The 22,750-nt window shown below is 45.3% G+C and overlaps 1 protein-coding gene across 5 annotated transcripts in view; it reads left to right on the forward strand.

Annotated features, from left to right (window-relative positions):
* Window positions 1-22,750, forward strand: part of LOC148677366 (PEX5-related protein-like) — a 67,253-nt gene that overhangs the window by 31,673 nt on the left and 12,830 nt on the right. For 3 of the 5 annotated variants that reach the window (XM_088621550.1, XM_088621559.1, XM_088621541.1), the window contains exons 2-7: window positions 5,201-5,305; window positions 12,765-12,876; window positions 14,467-14,661; window positions 16,245-16,368; window positions 17,288-17,381; window positions 20,549-20,644. In XM_088621550.1, coding sequence (XP_088477676.1) covers window positions 5,201-5,305; window positions 12,765-12,876; window positions 14,467-14,661; window positions 16,245-16,368; window positions 17,288-17,381; window positions 20,549-20,644 — 726 coding nt within the window. The remainder of the gene's footprint in view (window positions 1-5,200; window positions 5,306-12,764; window positions 12,877-14,466; window positions 14,662-16,244; window positions 16,369-17,287; window positions 17,382-20,548; window positions 20,645-22,750) is intronic. The other 2 variants (XM_088621577.1, XM_088621568.1) reach the window with 1 other exon arrangement.

Raw genomic sequence — 22,750 nt, forward strand, 5'->3', positions numbered from 1 at the left:
CGGGCCAGCCCAAACATTAATGCAGACCTGAGACAGTAACGGGTCTTATTCAGGTGTCTCAATCCGTCACCGTTAGAGTTCTACCTTTATTTTACAGCCCTTGTTCTCCTGTCAGAGGGGCGACAGAGCCAGCAGGGTGGCTGAGCAGGATGCCTTGGGAATATGGCAGTGAAGTGAAGCTAACAGAAGTGGGCTGTGTGCCCCTGACGGGGAAGCACAGGGCACAGGGGCTGGCTCTGGGGCCTCACAGCTCCCACTACCTTGGGCACCTGTCTATGTGGAGGCAGCATGTTCTCCCCACCTGGGGCTGGGCTTTTTTCCCCTCGTACGCATTGTCCTCTCAAACAGGCAGGAAATAATTCTCGCTCTCAGAAACAGTGGATCCCTGGGGCCTCGCAGTACTAAGCTGTTTCATTCCTGCTTGAATCGTACCAGCAGAGCAGCCTCCACTGCTGAGGCTTCTGTGCTTGCCCTGTGACCTGTCTATAAAAAGCCCTGTGCTGTCACATTCCTGCTTATCTCGGAAGAGTGTGGGGTGTTACGGAGTGTGACACTTAAGGAATCAATGAGGCAGCTGACCGAGGCTCTCACGTTTCTAAACAAAACCCCTCACCTCCAGTCCCTGCGAGGACGCTAGCTAGGACGTCATGCCAGCCTGGCTGGGGGGTGTCCTAGTCATCACCATGGAAACGAGCCTGGGCTGGTCAGGGATGTCAGTAAGGAAGGAAGCCCAGCAGCTGCAGCCGGGTGTCCACACTGCACACACTCGGCGTGCCCAGACGCACTGTCCTGCCTCTCTTGCTGGTTGCTCTCTTGCAGCCAGACTTTGACGGGCTGATTTAATGCTGTAAACGGCAAAAAAAAAAAAGGTTTAGCTTCATTTTTAACAAGAGAGAAAGCTTTCAACTTGCATCAATAAACTGTCTTTGTTTCAGTGCTCTCTAGCATGTAAAATACAGTGTCAGACTGAATAATTAAAGCTGTTGTCGTGTTCCAGGGCCATTAGGAATTTATATTTGTGTTTCTTCAAATTCAGGATAAGACCAGTATTGATTAATGCTTCATATCCTAAGCTCATGCCTCCTTAATTTATTTCACCCCAGATTGTTTGGGGAAGATGAAAAGAGCACCGTGACCTTGCTTGGTTCTCTCTGACAGTGGGGTGTGCGAGTTATTTCACTTTTAATAAGCGTTTGCCTTCATGCTGACTGCCAGGATTGACTGACTTCATCTGACTACAGTATTAATTATTTTTGCTTGAATAAGTGATGGAATATTTTCAGCTCATCACCTACCTGTCCCACACTATCACCCCACTGCAAAACATTTGCTTTGTATTTAATACTTTGATTTTTCATTGCTATTTTTAAGATTGTTTCCAGTTGTGCAAAACGTTTAAGTGTTTGGATGAAGTGTTTTAGGAGTATTTATATTGAAGCATTAATATCGGGAAATACAGTTCAATGTTATGTCTTTTGTTAGATTGTGTGAAAACATGTGTGCATATACAGTATTACTTACTCACTGCCACTCTCTAAGGATAAACTGGAGTGAAGGTGGACGGGTGACTATTTGAATGTGAATATCCTGGTTAATATTTCATTCCACAGCAACATTCAGGGCTTAAAGGGCTTTCAGAGCTTTTAATACCTTCTATTGAGTCTCAGTTTCATCACAGCATCTCAGTCAGTACAAAGAATGGGTGCTGATTTAAAAATACCCAAGGGATTTGGTCAACATTTTGAGTGCTTTAAATCAGAAACCAGTTTCGCTGCTGGGGTAAGAGTGAGCAGATAGCTCATCTACAGGAAACGCCAACAGGAAATTGGCAGGTTGCTCCCAGGGAAAATATGGACTTGTCTCCTTTTTTAATTAAACTATGTAATGAACAATCTATGTAATTAATCATTCTTAATTGTATGCAGCACGTGATATTTCAAATGATCTATAAAATTGTATACAGAACCTGCAAAGTGTTTCGGAGCTGAAAATCCATTTTAATGGACTAATAAAAAACAATGCCAACTATGTAACTGAGCGCTGATCTGGACCAGAAGCCAGTAATGAACATTAACAGGGTTAGAAGTTTGAGCATTTATAGAGAAACCAAAGATGAGCTGCTAACACATAGCAAACATGGACAGATTTGTGATTAATTAAAAATGCCGGGGGATTTATGTAATTAATTAATTAAGAAAAATAAGATTGGATTGTCCAAAATGCTACTTTTTTCACATAATTATTCCGTCATAAGATATGGAAGAGGAACAAGATTACAATGAAACAAACACTAACCTGAAAAACTAAAAACAATCAAACTGTTTATCAGACATAAGAGATAAGATCACTTTATTATCCCTATACAATGTCTTACAGTAGGAATTTGTCTTTTCGCAGACCCCAGCTTGCTCTCCATGAGACACACAGACAGGGAGAGAAGCTGGGGGTCAGAGCGCAGGGTCAGCCATTTATACGGCGCCCCTGGAGCAGTTGGGGTGAAGGGCCTTGCTCAGGGGCCCAACGGAGTAGGATTCCTCTGCCGGCCGCGGGATTTGAGCCGGCAGCCTTCCAGCCACAGGCGCAGATCCTGAGCCCCAGAGACACCACTCCACCCTGCGTCATAGACATGATGCTATCAGGACCACACCACTACTGCACACTCAGTTCAAGTGCAAGGCAGCTACTGACAGAAGGTGTTAAAACGCACACCAGGAGGAGAGAGTGATGGCCTACTGTAAGCCTACTGTAGCATCGTGGAAGGTCCACACATTTCCTGAGAGAGAGAAAACTACTGAACAGAATTTGTAAGCATTTGCTCTTCATTGTTCGTATGTACAAAAAAAAATGCCCGGTGGTGAAGAGAGGGAGGCGGCTCATGTGTTTGCATGTGTTAATGGCCCACCTGCGGTTTAGCGGACCGCAGCCTCGAGAGAGGGGGGACAAGGCTGGGTGGGAAAGGCCTGTGACTGCTGGACGCTCTGTGCTCAGGGAGATTCATGGGCTGCCTGTCTCTGAGGCCTGCGCCACAGAGATAATGGTCAACACCAATCATACCAATTCCCATGCCCATCCACCCCCCTGCCGCAGAAGAGCTTTGCCTCTCTCACCGTTGCGCGGGAATATTAGCTAGTCTTCGTTTTTCTTCACACTTTCGCTGCACAGGAGATCTCTTCTGCTGCCTCTTTAAGTTGGAGCTCCTTCACCGTGAGCGAAAAGGCCGCCCCTTGTTGGGCGGCTGGTGACTTTTATGACGTCCACCCGTATGCGAGAAATGGCCGTTCTTAGTGTGACTGTTACAAGAGGAGGGAACAGACACGAGCTGCCTCCTGCAGTTTCTGACACCCGGGTTGTGCATCATAGCCTTCACCAACTCAGTGGCAGTTGGCTCTCCAGTATCCTCTTCTGCGAAATCGACCATTCATTCCTCAGTAATCTTCCTTCGGGACAAATCATCTTCTTCCCCATTGTTCATTTAATTTTTTTTCATCTCGGGTACAACCCTGTGAGGTGCTTCAGTTCCTTGGAGGTCCTCCTGTCCTTTCTGCTCTCCCCTAGTTGAACTGCCCAATGTAATTGAATGGTCCTCGTTGATACAGTGATGTGGAAATCGACCGTCTAAACCATTTACTTGCATGGTCTCTGCTGAAAATGGATGTATCTTGTGTATTTAGTGAACAAAACAGGCCATTTGCTCACTCCCTCAAGCGTAAAATAGATGTTTGTGTTAATTCTACTGGTTCTAGTGCAAGTTTAGAACAGAGTGTCTGGGACTAAGGTAATAATATTCATTTCACTTTCTTTACTATACATGATACTGGTGGAGCATGTTCCCAGTTGTGGACTTGTCCTTTCCAGGCTCTTGTTTTGTGCTAGTTTGTATTGCCTTTTCATGTTTGAAGTACCTATTAAGGCAGTTAACCTTCTGTTTTATATACTTTCAAATCAAGCCCTTCAGCCTTTTGTTGTGTGGTAATTGTAGAGTTCTCAGTGAAAGAGACTGTAGGTGAAAGTTGTGTATAAAGTCAAGTGCAATTTTCGTTAAGTGAAGGCTTCTAACTCCATTGTTATTTTTAACGCATCTTTAATAGAATGTCTTATTAGAATTAGCTGTGGTCTCTTGCTGGTGTCTGGATGCGATTCAGAAGATGATGTTGCTTCATGTTTGATCCCAGTGCTTTCCCTGTGGTCTGTGGAGGTTAATGGATTTTCCACACCTTGATTCCCACGTTTTCTCCTTTCTCGGCCCTTAACCTTCACAACATCAAAACTTGGAGCCATCTGTTGTTTGTAAATCGCTGTACAAACCTGCTGCCTGATGGCAGAAGCAAGAAACCCCCTATAAACACAGAGCCCCCCCGTGCGGCTGTCTGTTAATTTAGGGAGCTGATTGGTGATTTGATCTAATTCAGGCCCATGGCTCATGAACCCTGTCCTCTCTCCGATTTATGTGATACTTAAGGAAGTACTCCGAAAGAGTCTGTGCTGAGCTACCCCTTCATTCTCTTAGCAAACAGCAGCATTTCCACAAGAGAAAAGAAAGGGATCACTCTGGCCTGTGATTTTCTGTATTTTAAAACGGCGAATCTAAACCATTCAGCCCCTTCTCCACAGAGATTTCAAAGGAATCCAAGCAAGAAAAAGTTTCTCACTTGCAAACGTGTGTTTTCCTACAGAAATGAGTTCCATAGACGTATGCCAGTATGTTCAGCTCCAAACATGTTTTGACCCTCTGCCACAAGGCTTCTTGACTTTCTTTTTCAATTCCGGTAAAGTTGTTCTATGAGACGTCCTGAATTTCTTTAATTTAAGGCCAAACCTGTAAAAACAAAAACAAAAAAAAACCAAAAGAAAGCAACAGTAAAAATCCAGACGATGGTGCTGCTCTCTTTCAGGGCTGGACAGAGAGGTAAGCGCGGTCTGCAGGGCGTCTCTGTGGCCGGGTCGGTGCCCGTGCTTGTCCAGACCAGGCAATCCCAGAAGACACCTGGGGTTTAGCCTTAGTCAGTCCATGAGCCACTGGCCCCAAGCTGCAGCCATTTTGCACAGGACCGCGGGTGCCCGGGGGACTTTTTCGCAAAAATGATTGAGTTTTAAAAAGTTTGTGTTCAGCGACCCTTGTGGGAGAAAACAGTTGCACATATGAACCTGGTAACAGAACAAATTGTCCTGACGCAAGTCATTGTTGATTTCACTGTTGTAGGGGAAAGACTCTAGGGCTGCAGATAAGGCTGTTGCCATGGTGATGAAGGAGATACCAAGTAAGGAGTCTTCAGAAGGAAAACCTCTCCTCACCGTGACAACACAGGTGGGCAGAACCATTCGAGCTTCCTAGGGGGAAGTGCTTGTTAGCCTGATGGGGATTTTACAGCAACGGCGACACAACTTTTAAAGGGGGCCTTTTAAACATCCCATAACTAACCTCCACTCTGTGTGAGTAAACTGAACCATAAATCGTTTGCCCATAAAACAACCACATCCAAGACAACAAGAATTACTAGCTGTTCTTCATAAATGAGCTGGTTTTCCATTGCAAGCTGCTTTATGGGGTATAAAATATAGATTTATAGATTTAGGGATTAGGACTGTTTCATTTTAGCACCCTTTCCTGTGCATTCATCGATAGAAGCTCCATAATAACAAATTTTCCGAGTTAGACAGAGCAAAGACATGCTTTATTTATCCTATTAAAGAGTTAATGGATAAACCCATTAACTTGCCAGAGTTCTCAATGACACAGCAGTACAGTTCCACCCATCTGTTATCTCTGCGCACCTAATTAAACGGATTTTGCCGGCGATCCCTACATCTTCGCCAGAAGCATGACAAATTCAGCTCTGCTTTTGCTGTATTGTTTTCCAAAGAACAGTCCTAGTCTTCCCCGTCATGACGGCTCTTTTGCCCCCCTTCACGGAGGGCTCAGGTTGTTGCGTGCCTGTCTTTCCCTGTGGGGTGCGAAGCAAGAGCACGTCAGGACTGCCGCCACCCTGCTCGTGCGCCATGCCTCGCTCCCGGGAAGAGCCCGCGGTCCCAGGGCCCCTGACCAACTGTGTCTTTTACACCTCATAAGCAGCTGAGCTCCTTTTTCTGTTTCTGCATTCCAGACAAGTAACACTTGTTTGCATAGGATTAAATTCTGAGTAAATTAATCCCATGCGCCTTCAGGGGTGATTTTCTCTGGCTCTGTGTCCGTGTGCTGATTGTTCTGTGATTCTGTGTCCTTTGCTTTAGCACGGAAGCTGTGCTGTGCAGGTGTGGTATCTGATGCGTTGCTCTGAGTGTCCTGCTTGCCGTGTGTGCTGTGCGTTGCTCTGTCTGTGGTGACTTTGTTTGCCTCCTTGATTTATATTTCATTTTGTCTGCGTGTTTTTTTACTGGGATTTCTTGATGTTGTTCCCTGCTTTAAACTTTGACTGGTTTTGAAATGTTTTGCTCTAAATGATGTTCAGACACTGTAATTGTTTTATCTTCTTGGGGGATGTTGTCTGGGCTGGGGGTAGCACTGTATTTAATTTTTTTTCTCCTTAATACAAAGTTTTGTCTTTTACTGTTTTCAGCCAGCTCACAAACCGGTACTTTTAAGTTGTCTTTGCATCCCTGTTGTTACGTTAGTCTGATATCCTGCTCTTTCCTTGTATGATTGGTGCTGGACTTTGTGAATGTCTCTCCCAGGTCTGGCGGTTGATGCTGGCTCTTATTCCAGTCCAGTCTAGTCTAATGAATCCCCTGTTGTTTTGGACTCCTGTATCAGTAGTAGTCTTTGCTGTAGTAGTAGTCTTGCAGAAAGCAATAATGTGCTGCCTGTAGTCTTGTAGTTCCAGCACAGCTTATTAGTTTAGTATTCTAGGTACATTATAGTACATATTCTGATATTCCTGTCTGCTGCGAGAGGATCTGCCTGACATGATGGCTCTCTAGTCCTGTAGTGCCGCTGTTCCGGCAGTGCAGTGCTCTTGGAAGAGACCCGTCTTGTGTTCAGCAGCAGGCAAGAGGAAGGAAAGTGAAGTCAGCCACACACTCGCACAGAGCACACCCTGGGTCCAAACCGTCTAACGAAGGGAACATCGGAGAAACAGTGTCAGTCTCGGAGATGGGAAAAGCTGTTATCTTGGAGTCGGAGTTGGGAAACCCGTACAAACCACGATTCCGAATGTTTGGATTCTGTCCCTGCTCATGGCCAGTTCTTCCCCTTTTCCTTCTCCCTCTCTCGGGGCAGCAGTCTTGCCCTTGTCAGTGTCTGTGGATCGGGCCCTCTGTGGACCCTGAGGCGCCTGGAGCACGGACTCTCCCAGCCAAGTCCTTCCCACTGAGCACAGCGTCTCTCCAACCCTTCCTGAGGCTGACTCATCTCTCCGAGGCTCCAGGGAGGTCATCTCCTCCTTTTCGGCATCCTGTGGCTCAGGAACGTGCGCTGCTCTGTGAGCTCGGAGCATTGCCGTTGGCATTACCTAAATAACGAGACTTTACGTGGCTGGAAAAGCCATAGGCATAGCTTGTAGTGGCATCCTAGTGAGATTCAGAGGCCCAGGATGAGTATTTTTCATCCTCACGGTTATACTACCTTATTTCCATGCAGAGATTTTGAATTGTTCCCCATCCTGCCAGCTCAAATGCCAGCAGCCCTGCTCAGATGACAGCAGGCCTCACTCTGACTCGGAGGCACTGCTGCCACTTGAATCAAATCGGCATTACTGCTGAATCGTGCTCCGGAGGACGGGGCGAGAGCACCATAACGAGCAAGTATTCTTTAATTAGAGGAGATGATTGCTGAGGAACTGGTGTGTAAAACCCAGCCTTAATCAGCTGCCACCCATGTTTTGTTGCATACTCATCTAGAGAGGGTTACCTGGGAGACGGACCTGAGAGAGGCACACACAACAACCTTGTCCCCCGGGCTCATTGCAGCAGGAAAACCCCATCCCATCTCCGCATGTCCCACAGATTCAAGCGCATCAGAATAGTGCACTTCCATAGCAATACTACAAAAACCTTCACTTTCACATTGCTCATGAGAGTCACAAATGCATAGTAAATTGGTCTGGGTTTTTTCACAACACTTCCCAAACCAAATCAGCCTTGCAGGTGAGGGTCTGCTTCAGGCACAGTCGCCGTGTCTTCTGTTGCGGGCCAGCTCTGGGGTGTCAGGGGGGTGACGTCACTTCGGGGCATTGGTCCCTGTTCCACTTGCATGGTGCTCAGTCATGTGGCACTTGCATATAAGAGATCACTTTATTGGCCATATACAATTTCCTGTATTAGGAATTGGTCTTTTCGCATGACATGATGCTCTTCATTTGCCCATTTTAACATGACGAGCTCTCTGTAGTTATGATGTCCTCACGAGCCACTTTCGTTTATTTCTTTCCACCAGTCTGTCACGAAAAAAATGCACCTTTCTGTTTTGTTTGTTTTTAACCGTATTATAAATCGTTTTGTCGCCGGGCCTCTTTCCTTGCAAACATGAGATTGCAATGCGCCTCATACTGATGAATTCAGTGTTGATCGTCTGGGTAGGTCTAACAAGTGCCTAATGGCAGAAACAGATCCAGCTCTTGCTTACCTCAGTCAAACACTCTTAGCAGCTGGCACCACTGAGCTCGTCAGATGCCCTGGCTCACACCAATCGATAGAGACTGCAATTCCTGAATGGAAGACGATCGATAACTCTCCTGTACCCCACTGCTTCTGTCTAAGGCCCAATCTGTGTGCATTAACAATGAAAAAAAAAACTGCATTGGTAGTTTCCAGCCAAATAAGTCTTTTTCCCAGGAAGTGACTTACAGAACATTTTTCTTCGGAGCGCAGTTACTCACCCTGTGGCCATTCTAGTCCTGACCCTTGCAGAACGTGGCTCCAGCCAGCTGTGTGATTCTTCACAGCACCAATCAGGGCTTGGAGAGAGGGGTGGATGGGCTGACACCAGGGACCGCAGCTGAGAACCTGAAATGGATAAAAATGCTGTTCGTGCTTCTCTGTACTGTTACTGACTCTGGCATTTTTTAAGTAAATGTTATTAACTCGCTCGGCTGCCATCTGTACCCGAAGTTCGAAGTGTGCAGAACAGCCTACTAAGAGAAGAGTTAGATAGCACAGCACAATACAGGATTCACAGTCAGCTCAGTGAGGGCACAACACTGGAATTTATGTCCCTGCTTCGTTAGCTTTTAGGCCCCATACGTCTATCTGTCTATCATCTGTCCATCGTCTATCTACTGATTAACGTGCTCGATACAGAAAATCATTACACTAGATTGAACATGGCCTTCTGCTATTCGCTTTCAGGTCCACAAGGAAGCAGAAATCAGTGGCAATTGAAACAAACATCTTGCATTTCTAAATTACCATAAATCACATTATGCAAGCTTTTTATTTTGAACACTACACGCTTCAGATGGTAATAGCCCATTACTTGCGACAGAATTATTATAATAATTGAACTGCCAGGGAGTGTAGTTCCTTCCCTTCCCCACGGGCCCTTGTCAGAGCAACTGCACGGCGAAATCCGTCTCCTCCATGTGATTAAACCGCAGCAAGCGGCACTCCGGAAAAACCTATAAGTGTTATACATGTTAATTCCATGAAGACACTGAAACAAATGAAACAAACACGAGCCACAGCTGTGTTTCCAGCTCTGCTGCGATGACTGATGCGGGGGGTTCTGGGGGGATCAACAGCGCAGTGCAGGTCAGCGGTCTGTCCTCCTCTCTGCCCATTCTGATTCGCTCACTGGGATATCATTCCTTGGCAAAGCCCTGTTCAGGATGTGCCACAAGCAAAGCCCAGTTGTATTTGGTATCTGGAAGCAAACAGTAGTATAAGTGATAGTCTGGCAGTTTTGATTGCACGCCTACTTTTACTGTGAAGCGGACCTGCTATTGTATTCGGTCTGGTATTGCAGTCAAGAATATTTGGAAGTTCTGACGCTGAGATCTGGCAATGGTCGAGGTGTCCTCTGGTACCAGAGTGGCTCTCCGAGCGTCAGGAAGATGACAGGAGGAAACACTTGCCTTCTCCGAAAACTCCCATGAGTTTAACCACTTCAGGGTTCCCTTGACAACCACATGTAAGACATCCCTCCTGGCTCCCTGCCTGGCTGCCACACAGTTAGCTAAAGATTTCCATTAGAAACAAATTTGGATTACCCTTCAAGCGCTCGTAAAACAAAACGACAAGATGTTTGGAGCGGCAGAAATGCTGAAGGTAGGAAGTGTCCTGTTGCTTCCCCTTCCTCCACCACCGTCTCGCCTGCTCTGCGTCTCGTACTCTCTGTCAGGAGAGAAACAGGTGGTTGGAGATAATCAGCAGACATTTCAGATCCAGCACTGATAGCGCTGAGCAGTGGGGCAGGGCCAGAGGAGGAAACTCTGCAGGGCTCTGCTTGCTTTGGACTGTCATCCTCCGCAGTTATTGCTTTCCTCCTGGAAGTGTTAGGTAAATCCAGAGACAATGACAATGAATGGTAGAAGCTGTGAGCTCACATCCAGCAACTTGGCAAAAAGAAAGACATGGAACAATGATAAGGATCAAGGGGACTGCCCAGAAAAGGTTCTACACAGTGTATCATTTGAACAAATCCAGATGTAATTTCTGCAAAAAGCAGAAAAAAACATGATGCAACTGCACAAAGTGCGGTAGTGTACATATCTAAAGAGCTGTCTTTTTTATACAGTATTTGTCACCTATCCAAAGATGCCCAACTGATGAACTCAGCCCTGCTTGCAAGGGGCATGCTGAATCATGCCTCTCTGTCACGCTGATCTCAGACAGTGCTGTCAGCGTGTTGATACCAAACATCAGTGCTGCAGTGGCTTAACATGCTCAAAAGACGTCTAGTTAGAAATATGCTTTTTCTTCCAGCACCTTGGCTAAAAACATGAATTCTGTTACTGCATCACCGTCAGAGACAAAGTGTATCCATGTGTATCCTCAGGAAAAAGCTACTCTCTGTTCCGGGAATTCTTCATGAATCTTTTAAAATGAATGGGTAGTTGACATCCCCTCCTAATATCTCCTAATACCAAGAGTGCTTTTCTGCACAAGCCAAGAGTGCAGGATTTCTAATTGAAAACATGGAAATCCTCTAATTATCTGTCAGGCTACTGAAATATAAATGCATTCTACGCTGTTCTCTAAGTTAATTAATGACCTCATTTTCCTTGCAATTATTATGATAAGAGGATCATAGTTGCACTACTTACTAAAAAGTCGAAAGCACTTTTAAATCACTAAAAAAAACGATGACGTTCATTATTCAGCAATCTGCACGAGATCTCCGAAAGAATCTTCCCAAACATTCTGATTTATGTATATATTAAGGGGTTTTATTAAAACATGCCGTTTACTAAGATCTGTATTCAAAGAGAGATGAATCAAAGTAAAACAACCCTGTTTGAAATGACCAGGAGGTACTTTCATTTTCATTCTGCTGTAGTGGCTTTTTATCTGGATATTGTAATAACTCTCTCTTAGTACAGAAAAAAAAACAAGCCATTCATCACTAATTGGGTTTCTATACTGAGAGTAGTTAACAACAACTGAAAATAATGATACCTTATAATGGACAAGTAACAGCTTTAATTTTAAACCTTTTTTTTGTGTAAAATTGCCATTGATCTCTGTTTGTTTGCTCATAGTTCTAAATGGTAAAATAGGACAGTTTCATATTGAAAAGGTACTTCTTTGTCTCAGCAGATACATAGTTTTTAGATCCTTCACAACTGAAGTTACGATCCGTATGAAATTGCGTGGAGTGAAAAGAGGGAGAGCTCACGTTTTGAAGTGTGCAATTGGCAAAATGCAAATACAAGCCGGTGATGCTTTATAAAGAAAAGCACTTAACAGCAAGTTCTATAAAAGCCCTGTGGACTTACTGGAATTTTATTCTTCACAAAACGCATCCCAAGAACTAAAGCTCAGCACAAACAATAGGAGGTCTGCCAGCTCATGGAGGAAGGATATGAGCCGAATGAGCAGAGCTCACCAGAGTCTGTACAGTGGTCTTTCAATTGTCATGGAACAACACACAGCTCGACAACACACAGCTCGACAACACACAGCTCGACACCAGAATTTCAGATATTCTATCCATCTGGTTCAATACATTGTTAGGCCATTCACAGACCGCAAACAAACTAGAGTCTGCCTCTATCAATACATCTATACAGTTCTCAAAACACTTAGAGTGCATCTTGATCTCTTCAGAAACTTCCCCCACTTTTGTAATTCTGTTGTGTTAAATAGGGTATTGAGAGCGAAACACCTTTTCCTCAGCTTTGATACAAAACTTCTGTGAGGATTTTAGGAAGTAATAATTCTGCATACCCAAGCTGCTGCAGCATCTGTTCCCCAGAACAGCAGATTAAATGCACACAGACGTGTCTTGAAAATGCAGAACATGTCAATTGTATTAACCATGAACCTCTGTGCTTCTGGAACGCACACCGTGCATCCTCACCATGGGTGATTAGGGTTTTTTTTTTTCTGGCGTCATTAAAAATACGGCTCTGAATTTCTCTTCTTCTGATTGGGGTCACCGCGAATGGGCAGGCAGCTGAATAAGCATCATCAGGCAGCGTTGGATTCAGATTTGTTTCCTTCCTAATTTCATGCTCCTTCTCCGCTTCAAACGCACGAGTCTGGCTGCTGACTTCGTGCGGCAGCAGAGGCCGGCCCCTGTGTGCTAATGGCCAGCCGACACCCACCTGTGGCTCTCTCACATCAAACAGGGCTCGTCCGGCTTTCATGTTCCCCCTCTCTTCTGTTCCCAGCTGGTGAACGAGCAGCAGGAAAGCCGCCCCCTCCTGAGCCCCTCCATCGATGACTTCCTGTGCGAAACGAAGAGCGATGTCGCCTCGCGGCCGGTAACGTCCAACACGGCAGGTAAGAGCGAATCCGGACCGATGACCTCGCCCCGCTCCACGTCGGCCCCCCCGGCTTCTTTCGGAGCGCTGGGAGTCCTTCTGCCCCTGGGCTTTGAAGCAGCCTGGCTAACCATTGCCTTCAAATCAAGGGATGTGGTTAAAATCGCATAGCGCTCTGGGTAAGACCTCACTCGGAACACCATGTGCAAATCTGGTGACCACATCAAAGACAAATGTTAATGAAATCAATTGTCACCTCTCAGTTGGAGTGGAAAAACAGAGGACCCAGGGGCGTATTGAGGTTGTCCCTCAAAGATCTCTGGAATTGTGAAGTCTGGCGTTTTCCCTGCAGACATCTTTACTCTCTGTGCATCCAGACCTCTGGTCTGTCCACTAGAGCTTAGCAAAGGGGCACATATCTCTAAACTAGGCACACACTGGGATCTTCTGTGGCATCAGCTGACTTCACTAACTGATGACGTTCATTATTCAGCAATCCCAAGAACTTTCCAGCACTTTACTGTAACTCGTACATGCTGTCAATCTTAAAGCCCTGTAGTGGCAACTAGTAACCTTAGAAACATCAGGCCAGAAACATCAGAGTTTTAATTTTAGTTTAGCAAAATAAATAAAATAAGAATAATGCGGTAGGCAATTTTTTTTCTCATTTTGCTGAACATCTGATAATCACAGTTGAACTTTGCATATAAAGAATCACTGGTTTCTTTATTGCTTTGGGAAACAGTCTTTCCCATAACAGTGATAAGCACAAGATTAAACCCAAGAGTGTCTTTGCTTGGCAATTAACAGTTTATCATTTGAGGAATAAATAACAGAAGCAAATACACAGCATAATAATATTAAATTACATAAAGATTGTGTTCATTAATTTTTAATAGGGAACATTTACTTTTCATTACTGAAATCTGTCAGACATTTGTGTAAACAATTGTAAAATATCTTTCACTACCCTCCGTCAATGCTACAGCTCTGGGTACCTGTTTCCAATTAAACAGCAGTGTTTTCAAAATTATTCCTGACGTCTTTAATTCCTTCCCAAAATGAGCCTAATTTAAGAAGATAAGAACATAAGAATCGAATGTTCTTTAATTGGAAACAAATAGCAGAGCAGTAGCCGAGAGAAGATTATTTTGGAAAGGCTGGCGATGTTGATTCTGATGTCTTGAGGAATTGGCCTGGAATTTATAAGTAGTCAGCTGCATTCCCACAGAAATCGTAGGGTGTACAGTATGTCTTGTCAATGCTGTTCAAATCAGAGGATTTTAAATTGCCGTGTGAAGTTTCTCTTCTGCCTGTTGGCGAGCAGCTTTGATACCTTGTACCCGCCTGCGCGCTTGTCTCAGGCCGCGTGCCTTGCGGAAGACATATTGTCCATGAGGTCTGATAGAAACAGGAATAGCAGCTGTCCCTCACTGTAGCACACAGGGGGCACCCAGCCCCGGCCCTGTCCCCTCCCACGCAGACGGGACGTACAGCACAGAGGTGCCGCGCTGCCCCAAGGTACACCTCGCAGGCACGTGCCCTGACAGTCCGTCCTGTCCGAGCGGGTCGGCGTGACCTGCTGTGCCTCCTCCTGTTCCCCCTCCAGTCCTCTCCCCCAGCCTGGACCTGCTGGACCTGAGCGACCCCTCCGAGGGCCGGAGCTGCAAGGCTGGGAAGAGAGCGGAGGGGGCCAAGGGCACCCCCCCCAGGAAGAAGATGGACGAGACGGAGCTGATCCAGGTGGACGTGGAGCGGAGCGCCTCCAGCTCCCGCGCGCCGGAGAGAGCGTCGCTGGACTCAGGTACGATGTACTGAACACTGGGCCGGGCCACGGACTGGATCGGCCCCGCGACAGACGCCGCGCTTACAGTGCATCCTCCAACAGTCCTGAGCCTCACTCCCGAACCTGGAGCCACAGGGCCTGCTGCCCGTCAGAAGTCAGAAGCTGGGCCTGGTCAGCACTGGGATGGGAGATCTCCAAGGAGGACCACTTTGTGGCCTGGTACAGTGTTGTTCGTGTACCAGTAGGGGGCGCTCTCTCGTTGTGGTGACCAGGCACACCAGGTGCAGGGGGAGGTGCCATCCTTTGGTTGGGATGTTAACCCCAAGATCCTGAGCACTGGGGCATTAAAGATCCCATGGCACTGTCTGTGCTGGCTAAATGCCGCGCTGGGCTTGCACCATCTGGCTTCCCTAAATGTCCCCCTTAATTCTGTGGGTGAAATAATTACTTGCTTCTCTCATGACCCTGCCGTACAGGGGGCTGCTGTGCATCACCCAGGTGGGGTCCCTCCTATCTCAGAAGCACTGTGGGAGAGCTTGGGATGAAATACATTTACATATGAAAGCAAACATGAATGATCATAATGCCCAGCTATCTACGTATCTATCTACGTTGGGGAAACAGGAAGGAGACTAGGAGACTGCTTCAGAGAGCATGTTAGAGCTGTGAAGATTACAGATCTCTCCAAGCCCATAGTTTCTCGTTTCACCTCAGACGGCCACGATCACACTGATCTCTCCGTCTGCGTTCTCAAAGAAGGGTTTCTCAACTCCCCTAGCAGAAAGACATCAGAAACAACAATTCTCCTGAAACTCGGTTCACACCTTCCCCCTTCTCTCAACGACAGACTTGTTTTCATGTCATCTTCTTTATTCTCCTGCAGGTTTCGACTTCACCCCTCTCTTCACCTCTCTCCACTTCGCACCACCTGAGTGGCCTCTGCCTCTCCCCTGCTCCCGCCTCCTCCCCTCTCCCAGCTGTTCTTCTCCTGTGCTCTTTAATCTTTGCTGTCTGCCTGGTCTCTCTCACACCCGAAGAAGGCTCCACAGCCGAAACGTTGTGTTTTCTTTCTTCTCCTTTCAGCAGGGAATAAACCCATTACTTGTTCCTTTGCAGCCTACGCATGCTGACGCAGCTCCCCACCTGAACTGCTATGAATAATTATTACTGTATGTGAGCTTGGATGACTTCATTAAATCAGTTGCTGGCAGTTAATTGTAACTGTTTCCAAGCTCCTGTCATTGAGCAGTTCAGATTTCCTATAATCCTGCGGTTTCTGTGGCTCTGCAGGACCAGGGGTGAGGTTTGCTGTTTTAACCCACAAAAGCCTACAGTGCCAACTGTATTCTCTCCTACGACGGTTTCCCCCACAGCACTTGAGATTTCATTTCCACTTCCATGACACACATACAGTAAGAGTGTTCTTCTCATTCTAAAAGTACAATAAATAAAAGGACAGGAGTGCTTTCACTTATGGGGGAGTCGTGTGTTTCAGAATGGCCCAACTGACCGCGTAGCTCGCCTGCTGAAGCCGGTGCTCGAGGTTCAAGATCGGGAAGTTCCCTGTGTACCAGCTGTCCCCTCTCTCCCCTCCCTCACAGTTACCGTCGCCTCCCCCCTGGAGAAATGGGAGGAGGTGAGCTCGCATGCTGAGCGGAACGGGAGCAGAAAGTGGAAGCTGGAGAGAAGGCGATCTTCTAGACACTCATCCAGTGAATTCCTCTGGTAGGGCAGCCTCACCTTGGCGCCAACGTTGTGTGCAGTGCTCTCACCGCGGAGGAAACACGCTCAGCTGTTGCTCTGTTGGTCGAGTTGTTAGTCCTTAACTAAGAAGCACATACATGAGTCCCTGCATGAAGGTGTTGATGTCTGCTCCTCTTTGTGCATGGTGTTGTGTGGCATGGCGATTCTGTCTATTGCATATTGCAGCGGCAGCACTGCACTCCACCATGGGCTTATGTCTCCGTTGTGCCTCAGCCTCTCTTGTTCCTTTGTTTACTGAACGTCTTTGAAATCACAGACGAACATTTAATCTGTTTTCCTTCTCTGCATCGCACAAATTCATTCTCTTTGCTTTAAATATGACCATGTTTCTGTTTCTTTTTTTGTATTAATTAAGTGACCCAGAGTGTGAACAAACAGCTGATTCACACGAATCATGACATATGGCCTGGGTTCCATAAGCTGTAATAAGTGCTGGAACTACACAGTCTGGCACAAGACAAAGGAAGATGAAACCTTATGTTCAAAGGCTGAAGGCTCCTTCTAGAAGTTTGAAAAGGTCATTCGCAGGAAATAATCACCCAAGGCCTCTGTTTCAGCCAAGGGGATATTTTACAGTACTGCACTCCTCACAGCCAGCATAAGGAAACTGTACATCCCACTATTAGGAGACATTGGCTCAGGATGAGGAGGTGAAATATTAACAGCCACAGAAGCACTTTCTGTTTCACTATTTTAAATAGAAGTGGTCAATTGCCCTTCAAATCGCGAACAGAGTGCAGCTCAGCTACACCAAGACTCTTTTTTTAAAAAAAAGTCTTGGATGGGATCTTTTGAAGAAATTTGGTCTTATCCATTTCCCCCCTAATTAATCACCTCTGCTGCAGATCTGCTCTGATGCATTTTGTCTTGTTGTCTTCAGGCCCTCAGAAAGCAGAGCACAGTCTGAGTCATCAGCAAAAAACTCCCTAGAGGCCAGTTCCTCTCTGGAGGTGGAGCCTGTAGCTGCGTCCCAGGTAAGGTGCTGTTTCAGTTTGCATCCTGCAGAAACGGTATTCATTTCTCCAACGTTTTAAAACGAATTTAAGGGTGTGGATTTGCAGTTTACTTCTTTTTTCTCCAGCGAACTGCACTCTCAGAGACTTTCTGCTCAGCGTCTGTCTCAGCCGTGTCTGAGCTGAGGTTCAGGTTCCCTGTTAGCCAAAGGGGTTTGCTGTGCAGCTCGCCTGCACTGTAAGGACAGGGATCTTAACACAAACGACAGCGATTGAGGGCCACCATGCTTCTGAGTCTTGTTCCAGCCTGAAATTCTAGCGAATTAAGTAATTATTTACAGTATTACATTTCCTGTCTATTCCAGATCTCCAGAAGTTGATGGATCTGTAAGATCAGATCTAAATCTGTAGAACCCACAAGTCTACTCCTCCCAGACCAGATTTGTTTGCCCCATAGATCAAATAGTTTGAATTTTAACTAATTTTAATAAAAATTTAATAAATTTAACTTTTCCGTTTTCAGCGTAGTGTGTAGTGTCTTTACACACGAGGAACCACAGACTCTCTAGGCAATTAAAACTTAAACGAATGAACGACAAAGTCTGGTGTGAACATCAAAGTACCTTCTAACATATATTGCGGTGATACTCTGGTATAAAGCAACTGTCCACACACGCCCACATTTAAAATTCAGTTTCAGACATTTCTGAATTTTATGGTTGCAGGATAGGGAGGTATGTGTGTCAGATGCTTCATCTTGGAAGTAATGGGATACATACAGCTGTGGGACACCTTCTGCTGTATTTAAGAGCCATCTCTGTCAGATAAGCACCTGATCAATTATTCACACCTTGCAAGCCGGTTACAGCCTGTGTTATCTCAACAAATAATCAATGCCCACAAACCCCTTTTCAACATTTACACTATCATATTTAAATCAGTAAAAACAAAATGTGGGAGATAGGTCGCTAAACTAATGTGCACAAATACTATACATTACGCTAAATTAAAAATTTCCTCTGAAATGCTGAAATTGCCTTTTAAAGCGTGGGGCAATGATGGATTAAGCTGTCCGAAAGTCAGGACACAGAACCTCCGTCTGTTGACATTACAGAAATAAATTCTTCAAATATATGTTAACTGTTTAAGAGGAATTTAAAAAATTGTCTCCATAGAGTTCAAACCAGAAAAATCATTATTTATGATGATTATTCTTTATTGACACACAGCAGTAGTTCGTGGAATTTGCTATTGGTACAGCAAGTACACAGATGAGACATACATACAGTACAACATATACAGTACAAATTTAAACGGGAGAGAAGACAGACGAACATTGTCACATACATATGTAAACAACGTTCAGTGTAGCAGCATAAATTATACAATGGAATTCGGAGGAATTCATTTATATTTCTTAACCTGCACTTTCCCAAAACAAGAAACCAGATTCATTTTAAATTCAAAGTTTTGCTACTAGTCAGATTACATTACATTGTACCACCCCAGAAAAAATACTATAAATTAGATGTAAATGTACAAACTGCTGTTGTAATCTGCAAGTACTGGGGGGTAAAAAGTAAATTGTGTCATTTTATAGCTCTAAGAACTACTGTGATTGAGATGGTGGAAGCTCACTTTGTGTTTATTAATCTGCAGCCAGTGTCCGAAATGAATTAGCGTCTCTGAAAATGACAGAGCGAGCAGCTTTGATTCTCGAATTAAACAAAGACCTGGGATTAAATATCCCCTGTGATATGAGAAAGGGGTGGAACTAGCAGAGTTGTTCCAGGAAGATATATTACAGGGATCAAACTTTCAGCAGCTTCTCAAATTGTAAAACTTGCATGAAATACGCTAAAACAGGAGGTCAAAGGTCTCTTAAAAAGCAACTCATCTCGGAAGCTATTTTTTAATCCCGATCAGCACAGGAATTGCACTAGTTTATTGCAGAAAACTAAGCACAATTCAAGGTAGGTAACCACTAACCTTAATGTCAACCTTTACCAGCAATGCCATTATGATGATCAAGCTTGATAGAGCAGTTTTCAGCAGTACTGTAGTTTCAGACCAGCAGATAGGAGGTTAAGGAAGGCTGAGCATTTGGTCTTGTTGCCTTGGGAAAAAAATCTTTCATGGAAGCAGATTAATAATTCCTTTACAGCACAGTTTATCCCATGACATCCCATAGTGCTTTTGGCATGGCAGGGGACCCAATTTATCCATCCCTGAAATGTAGCCCTACCTGGGCGACATACAGGAGCTGTTTCGTATCAGGAGCCCAACCACCCAGCAGATCACATCTGTGATTGATTAGCCTTCCTTCGACTACAGCAGCACCCCATAAGACTCTTAAAAATGTTGGATTAGAGAGGATTTGTAATGATATTGGTATCATTGTAGGAAGGCACTCAAATCCAGCAGGTACAAGCTTAATACAAAACTGTGTATTTGTTATTCTACTGAATAGTATTTGCCCTTTTCAAATCTTATGCTAATTAAGCACTCCCTGTTCTTATACTTCCTTGATGACTCCATCTCTGGATCCACTCTGGTTTCAGGAAATGATAAGGAGCTATCTATGAGTGTTGTGAGGCACTGTAATGAAAGATCATTTTATATAGCAGGATGTATAGATCCTTCTGGATATTAAAAGGCCATTTCAGAAAAAAATAATTGACACCGCAAAAAATGAACTGAAAATCAGGGTACGCTCCTGAAAAGTTTCCTCATTTCCGATTAATGCAATTTCAGTTATAATGCTCCTGTTTCTGCTGTAATTTACCTAGCTGGAAATATCAAGTTAAAAATAGACAAAAACACAAAAACCCAGAAAATGACAAAAAAAACTTGGACTAAATGCACAGCCTGCAGTGATTGTAATTGCTGATGAATTCACAAGGCATGGAAATCAATCTTTCGGAAAAGCCAAACTTTCAGGCAGTTTTCAAAGGCTTCTTTTTCCTGCTCAGCTTTGCGGAGGGGGCGTGGCAGTGGAGTCTCCCCTGGGCACCAGCTGACCCTGTCCTCGGTCCTGACCCTGTTCCTGACCCTGACTCTGACCCTGTCCTCGGTCCTGACTCTGACCCTGACTGTGCTCCTGCTCCTGCTCCTGACTCAGACCCTGACCCTGGTCCTGACCCTGACCCTGACCGCGCGCACGTGTGCGCGTGTGTGTGTGTTAACAGGGGCGGTCAAGTAAGGAGCAGCGCTGGGGGAGTGCACTGCTGTCCAGGAACCATTCCCTGGAGGAGGAGTTTGAGAGAGCGAAGGCAGCAGTGGAGGTAGGCCGCTGTCCTCTTGTAAGAACAGACCATAGTGTCCGGTAGCTAATCGCTCCATCATGGATCTCAGCGTTTCTTGAATGTGCCATGGGGTATCAGCCTCACGAACCTGGCGGGGTAACTTGTTCCACACTCCTACAACCCTCTGTGTAAAAAACAGTGCCTGCTGTTCTACTCTTTGCTGCAGCAGCTCACGGACACAGAGGGGCATTAATAACATTGGAGGAGGCTGTTATTTTGGCCCTCAGCATGTAAGCAGTGCAAAAACTGCATCAATTTATACTGGGATGAGGCAAATTGTTCCGCTGGTGGGGGTCAGTCAGTCATGTTGCATAGTAAACAGCTTTACTAACCCTGTCTTGATTAACAGCTGTTTAGCTTTGCTATGATCACATGTGAGATATTCTATTAGCAATTTAGCGCTGTATCAAGTATTAGCTCTTCATTCCAGTTACAGTAATCTGATACACGGGCTTTGTTATAGTCACGCTTTTTATTATTCCTAGTAACTTTATTGTTAAGTTTCACTCTTGTTAACAGATGAGATATTATAACAGTAATTTAGCTGCTGTATCAGGTATTAGCTCTTCATTCCTATTGCAGTAATCTGACACACAGGCTTTGTTATAATAAAGATATTTTATTATTCTTAGTAAGTTCCACACCAGTAATCACGTCTGTTCCAGATGGGAGAAACAATATCACTGAGTTCAGGTGCTCTCCTTAGGAAATAAGATATCCCTGCATACTAGGAGCTGTCCAGGGTCCTGACTGAATTGTGCATTGAATTCCAGCTCTTTGTACAGCCTCTTTGTATTAGGCATTCAGCACCTTGTCCCAATTTATACAATGCTCCTACGACTGACTTCACGCACCTGCTTGCCGAGCAGCTGACTCTATACCTGACTGTGTTTATTGGCTGCTTTCCTGCGCAAACGGGAATTGGAGCAGCTGTGTTTTTGCTGAGGGCATTGCACACGGTGCATGGGTATGAGAATCGGCGTTGTTAGGCCTCCCCCAGTAGGAAGTAACGGAAGAGAGCAGGTGTGCGAGTGAGTGCCGTGCTCCTCTCGTGCGGAGCAGGGAAGCAGGAGTTTATGAATGATGACAGTGCAGCTGCCGGAGCTACAAAGCCAAGAACTACGAAATGTACGATTACCCCTGCTCTCGTGTTGCTGGCACCTGGTGGACGAAAGCAGCGCCTATAAATCATGACCCTCACAAATGCACGCAGACAAATGGAAGATCGATCTCAGCTACAGACCACGGCTTGTGTCCCCTTTTGCACAACGAGAGCTCAGTTTCCTTTTTATGGCCAGGCTGGGGCTGTTAATCTGCCCAGATTACCTTTCTAATGGGATTCATCAGCACATATCATTCCCAAGGAGCGACCAAGGATGTGTATGCATATATACTAATCAGGATGGAACCTAATGGTGACCAGAAGAAAAATCTGTCTGTGTTATTAAATCTGATTGCTGCACATTCAATTGCCTAATGGTGAAAGACTTTTAAACTGCAGCTTTAGGGCCTTTTACTTAGTAAGAATGTAACATCACACAAACCATAACCCTCCACGTTCCCATTACCTGTCCTTTCAGAATCCAATAGGTTTGCCCGATGCTCCTGCTGTATTTAATATAAAGTCATTAAGGAGATAACATAGAAATTGCTTTGGAGGAAGACGGGCTTTCAAATGCTTTTCTCACATTTTAATTTCCACAAAACCTGATAATGTGCCATTGGGGGACGGAGGGAAGGGTCATTTAAAATAAAATTTGCTAAGGAAGACACCAAAAGGCCTGTTCAAACAAAAACCGGAGTTCAGCCTGGACCGGAGCCCACTGGGTTGGTACTGAATTAAGCAAATCCGTCTGCAAGTAATGAAAGAAGTCGGAAGGCCTGACAGGACTGGGATCCACTCTGAATCTGAACAGTGTGGCCGTCTCAGGTTTGCTTCTGCAGTCCCCAGCGCCGCTGCTCTTCCCCCGGCCCAGCGGGCCTTTTCCTGGAGTTCCTCCTGTCATTGGACAACCTTGTACCTGAAGGGCAACAGGCGGGAAGGCAGATGTTGATGTGCATGCTGTACACGCCGCCAGGTGTTTT

This window comes from Lepisosteus platostomus, chromosome 2 (genome assembly GCF_059453375.1).
Source record: "Lepisosteus platostomus isolate fLepPlt1 chromosome 2, fLepPlt1.hap1, whole genome shotgun sequence".
In the NCBI taxonomy this organism is placed as follows: Eukaryota; Metazoa; Chordata; class Actinopteri; order Semionotiformes; family Lepisosteidae; genus Lepisosteus; species Lepisosteus platostomus.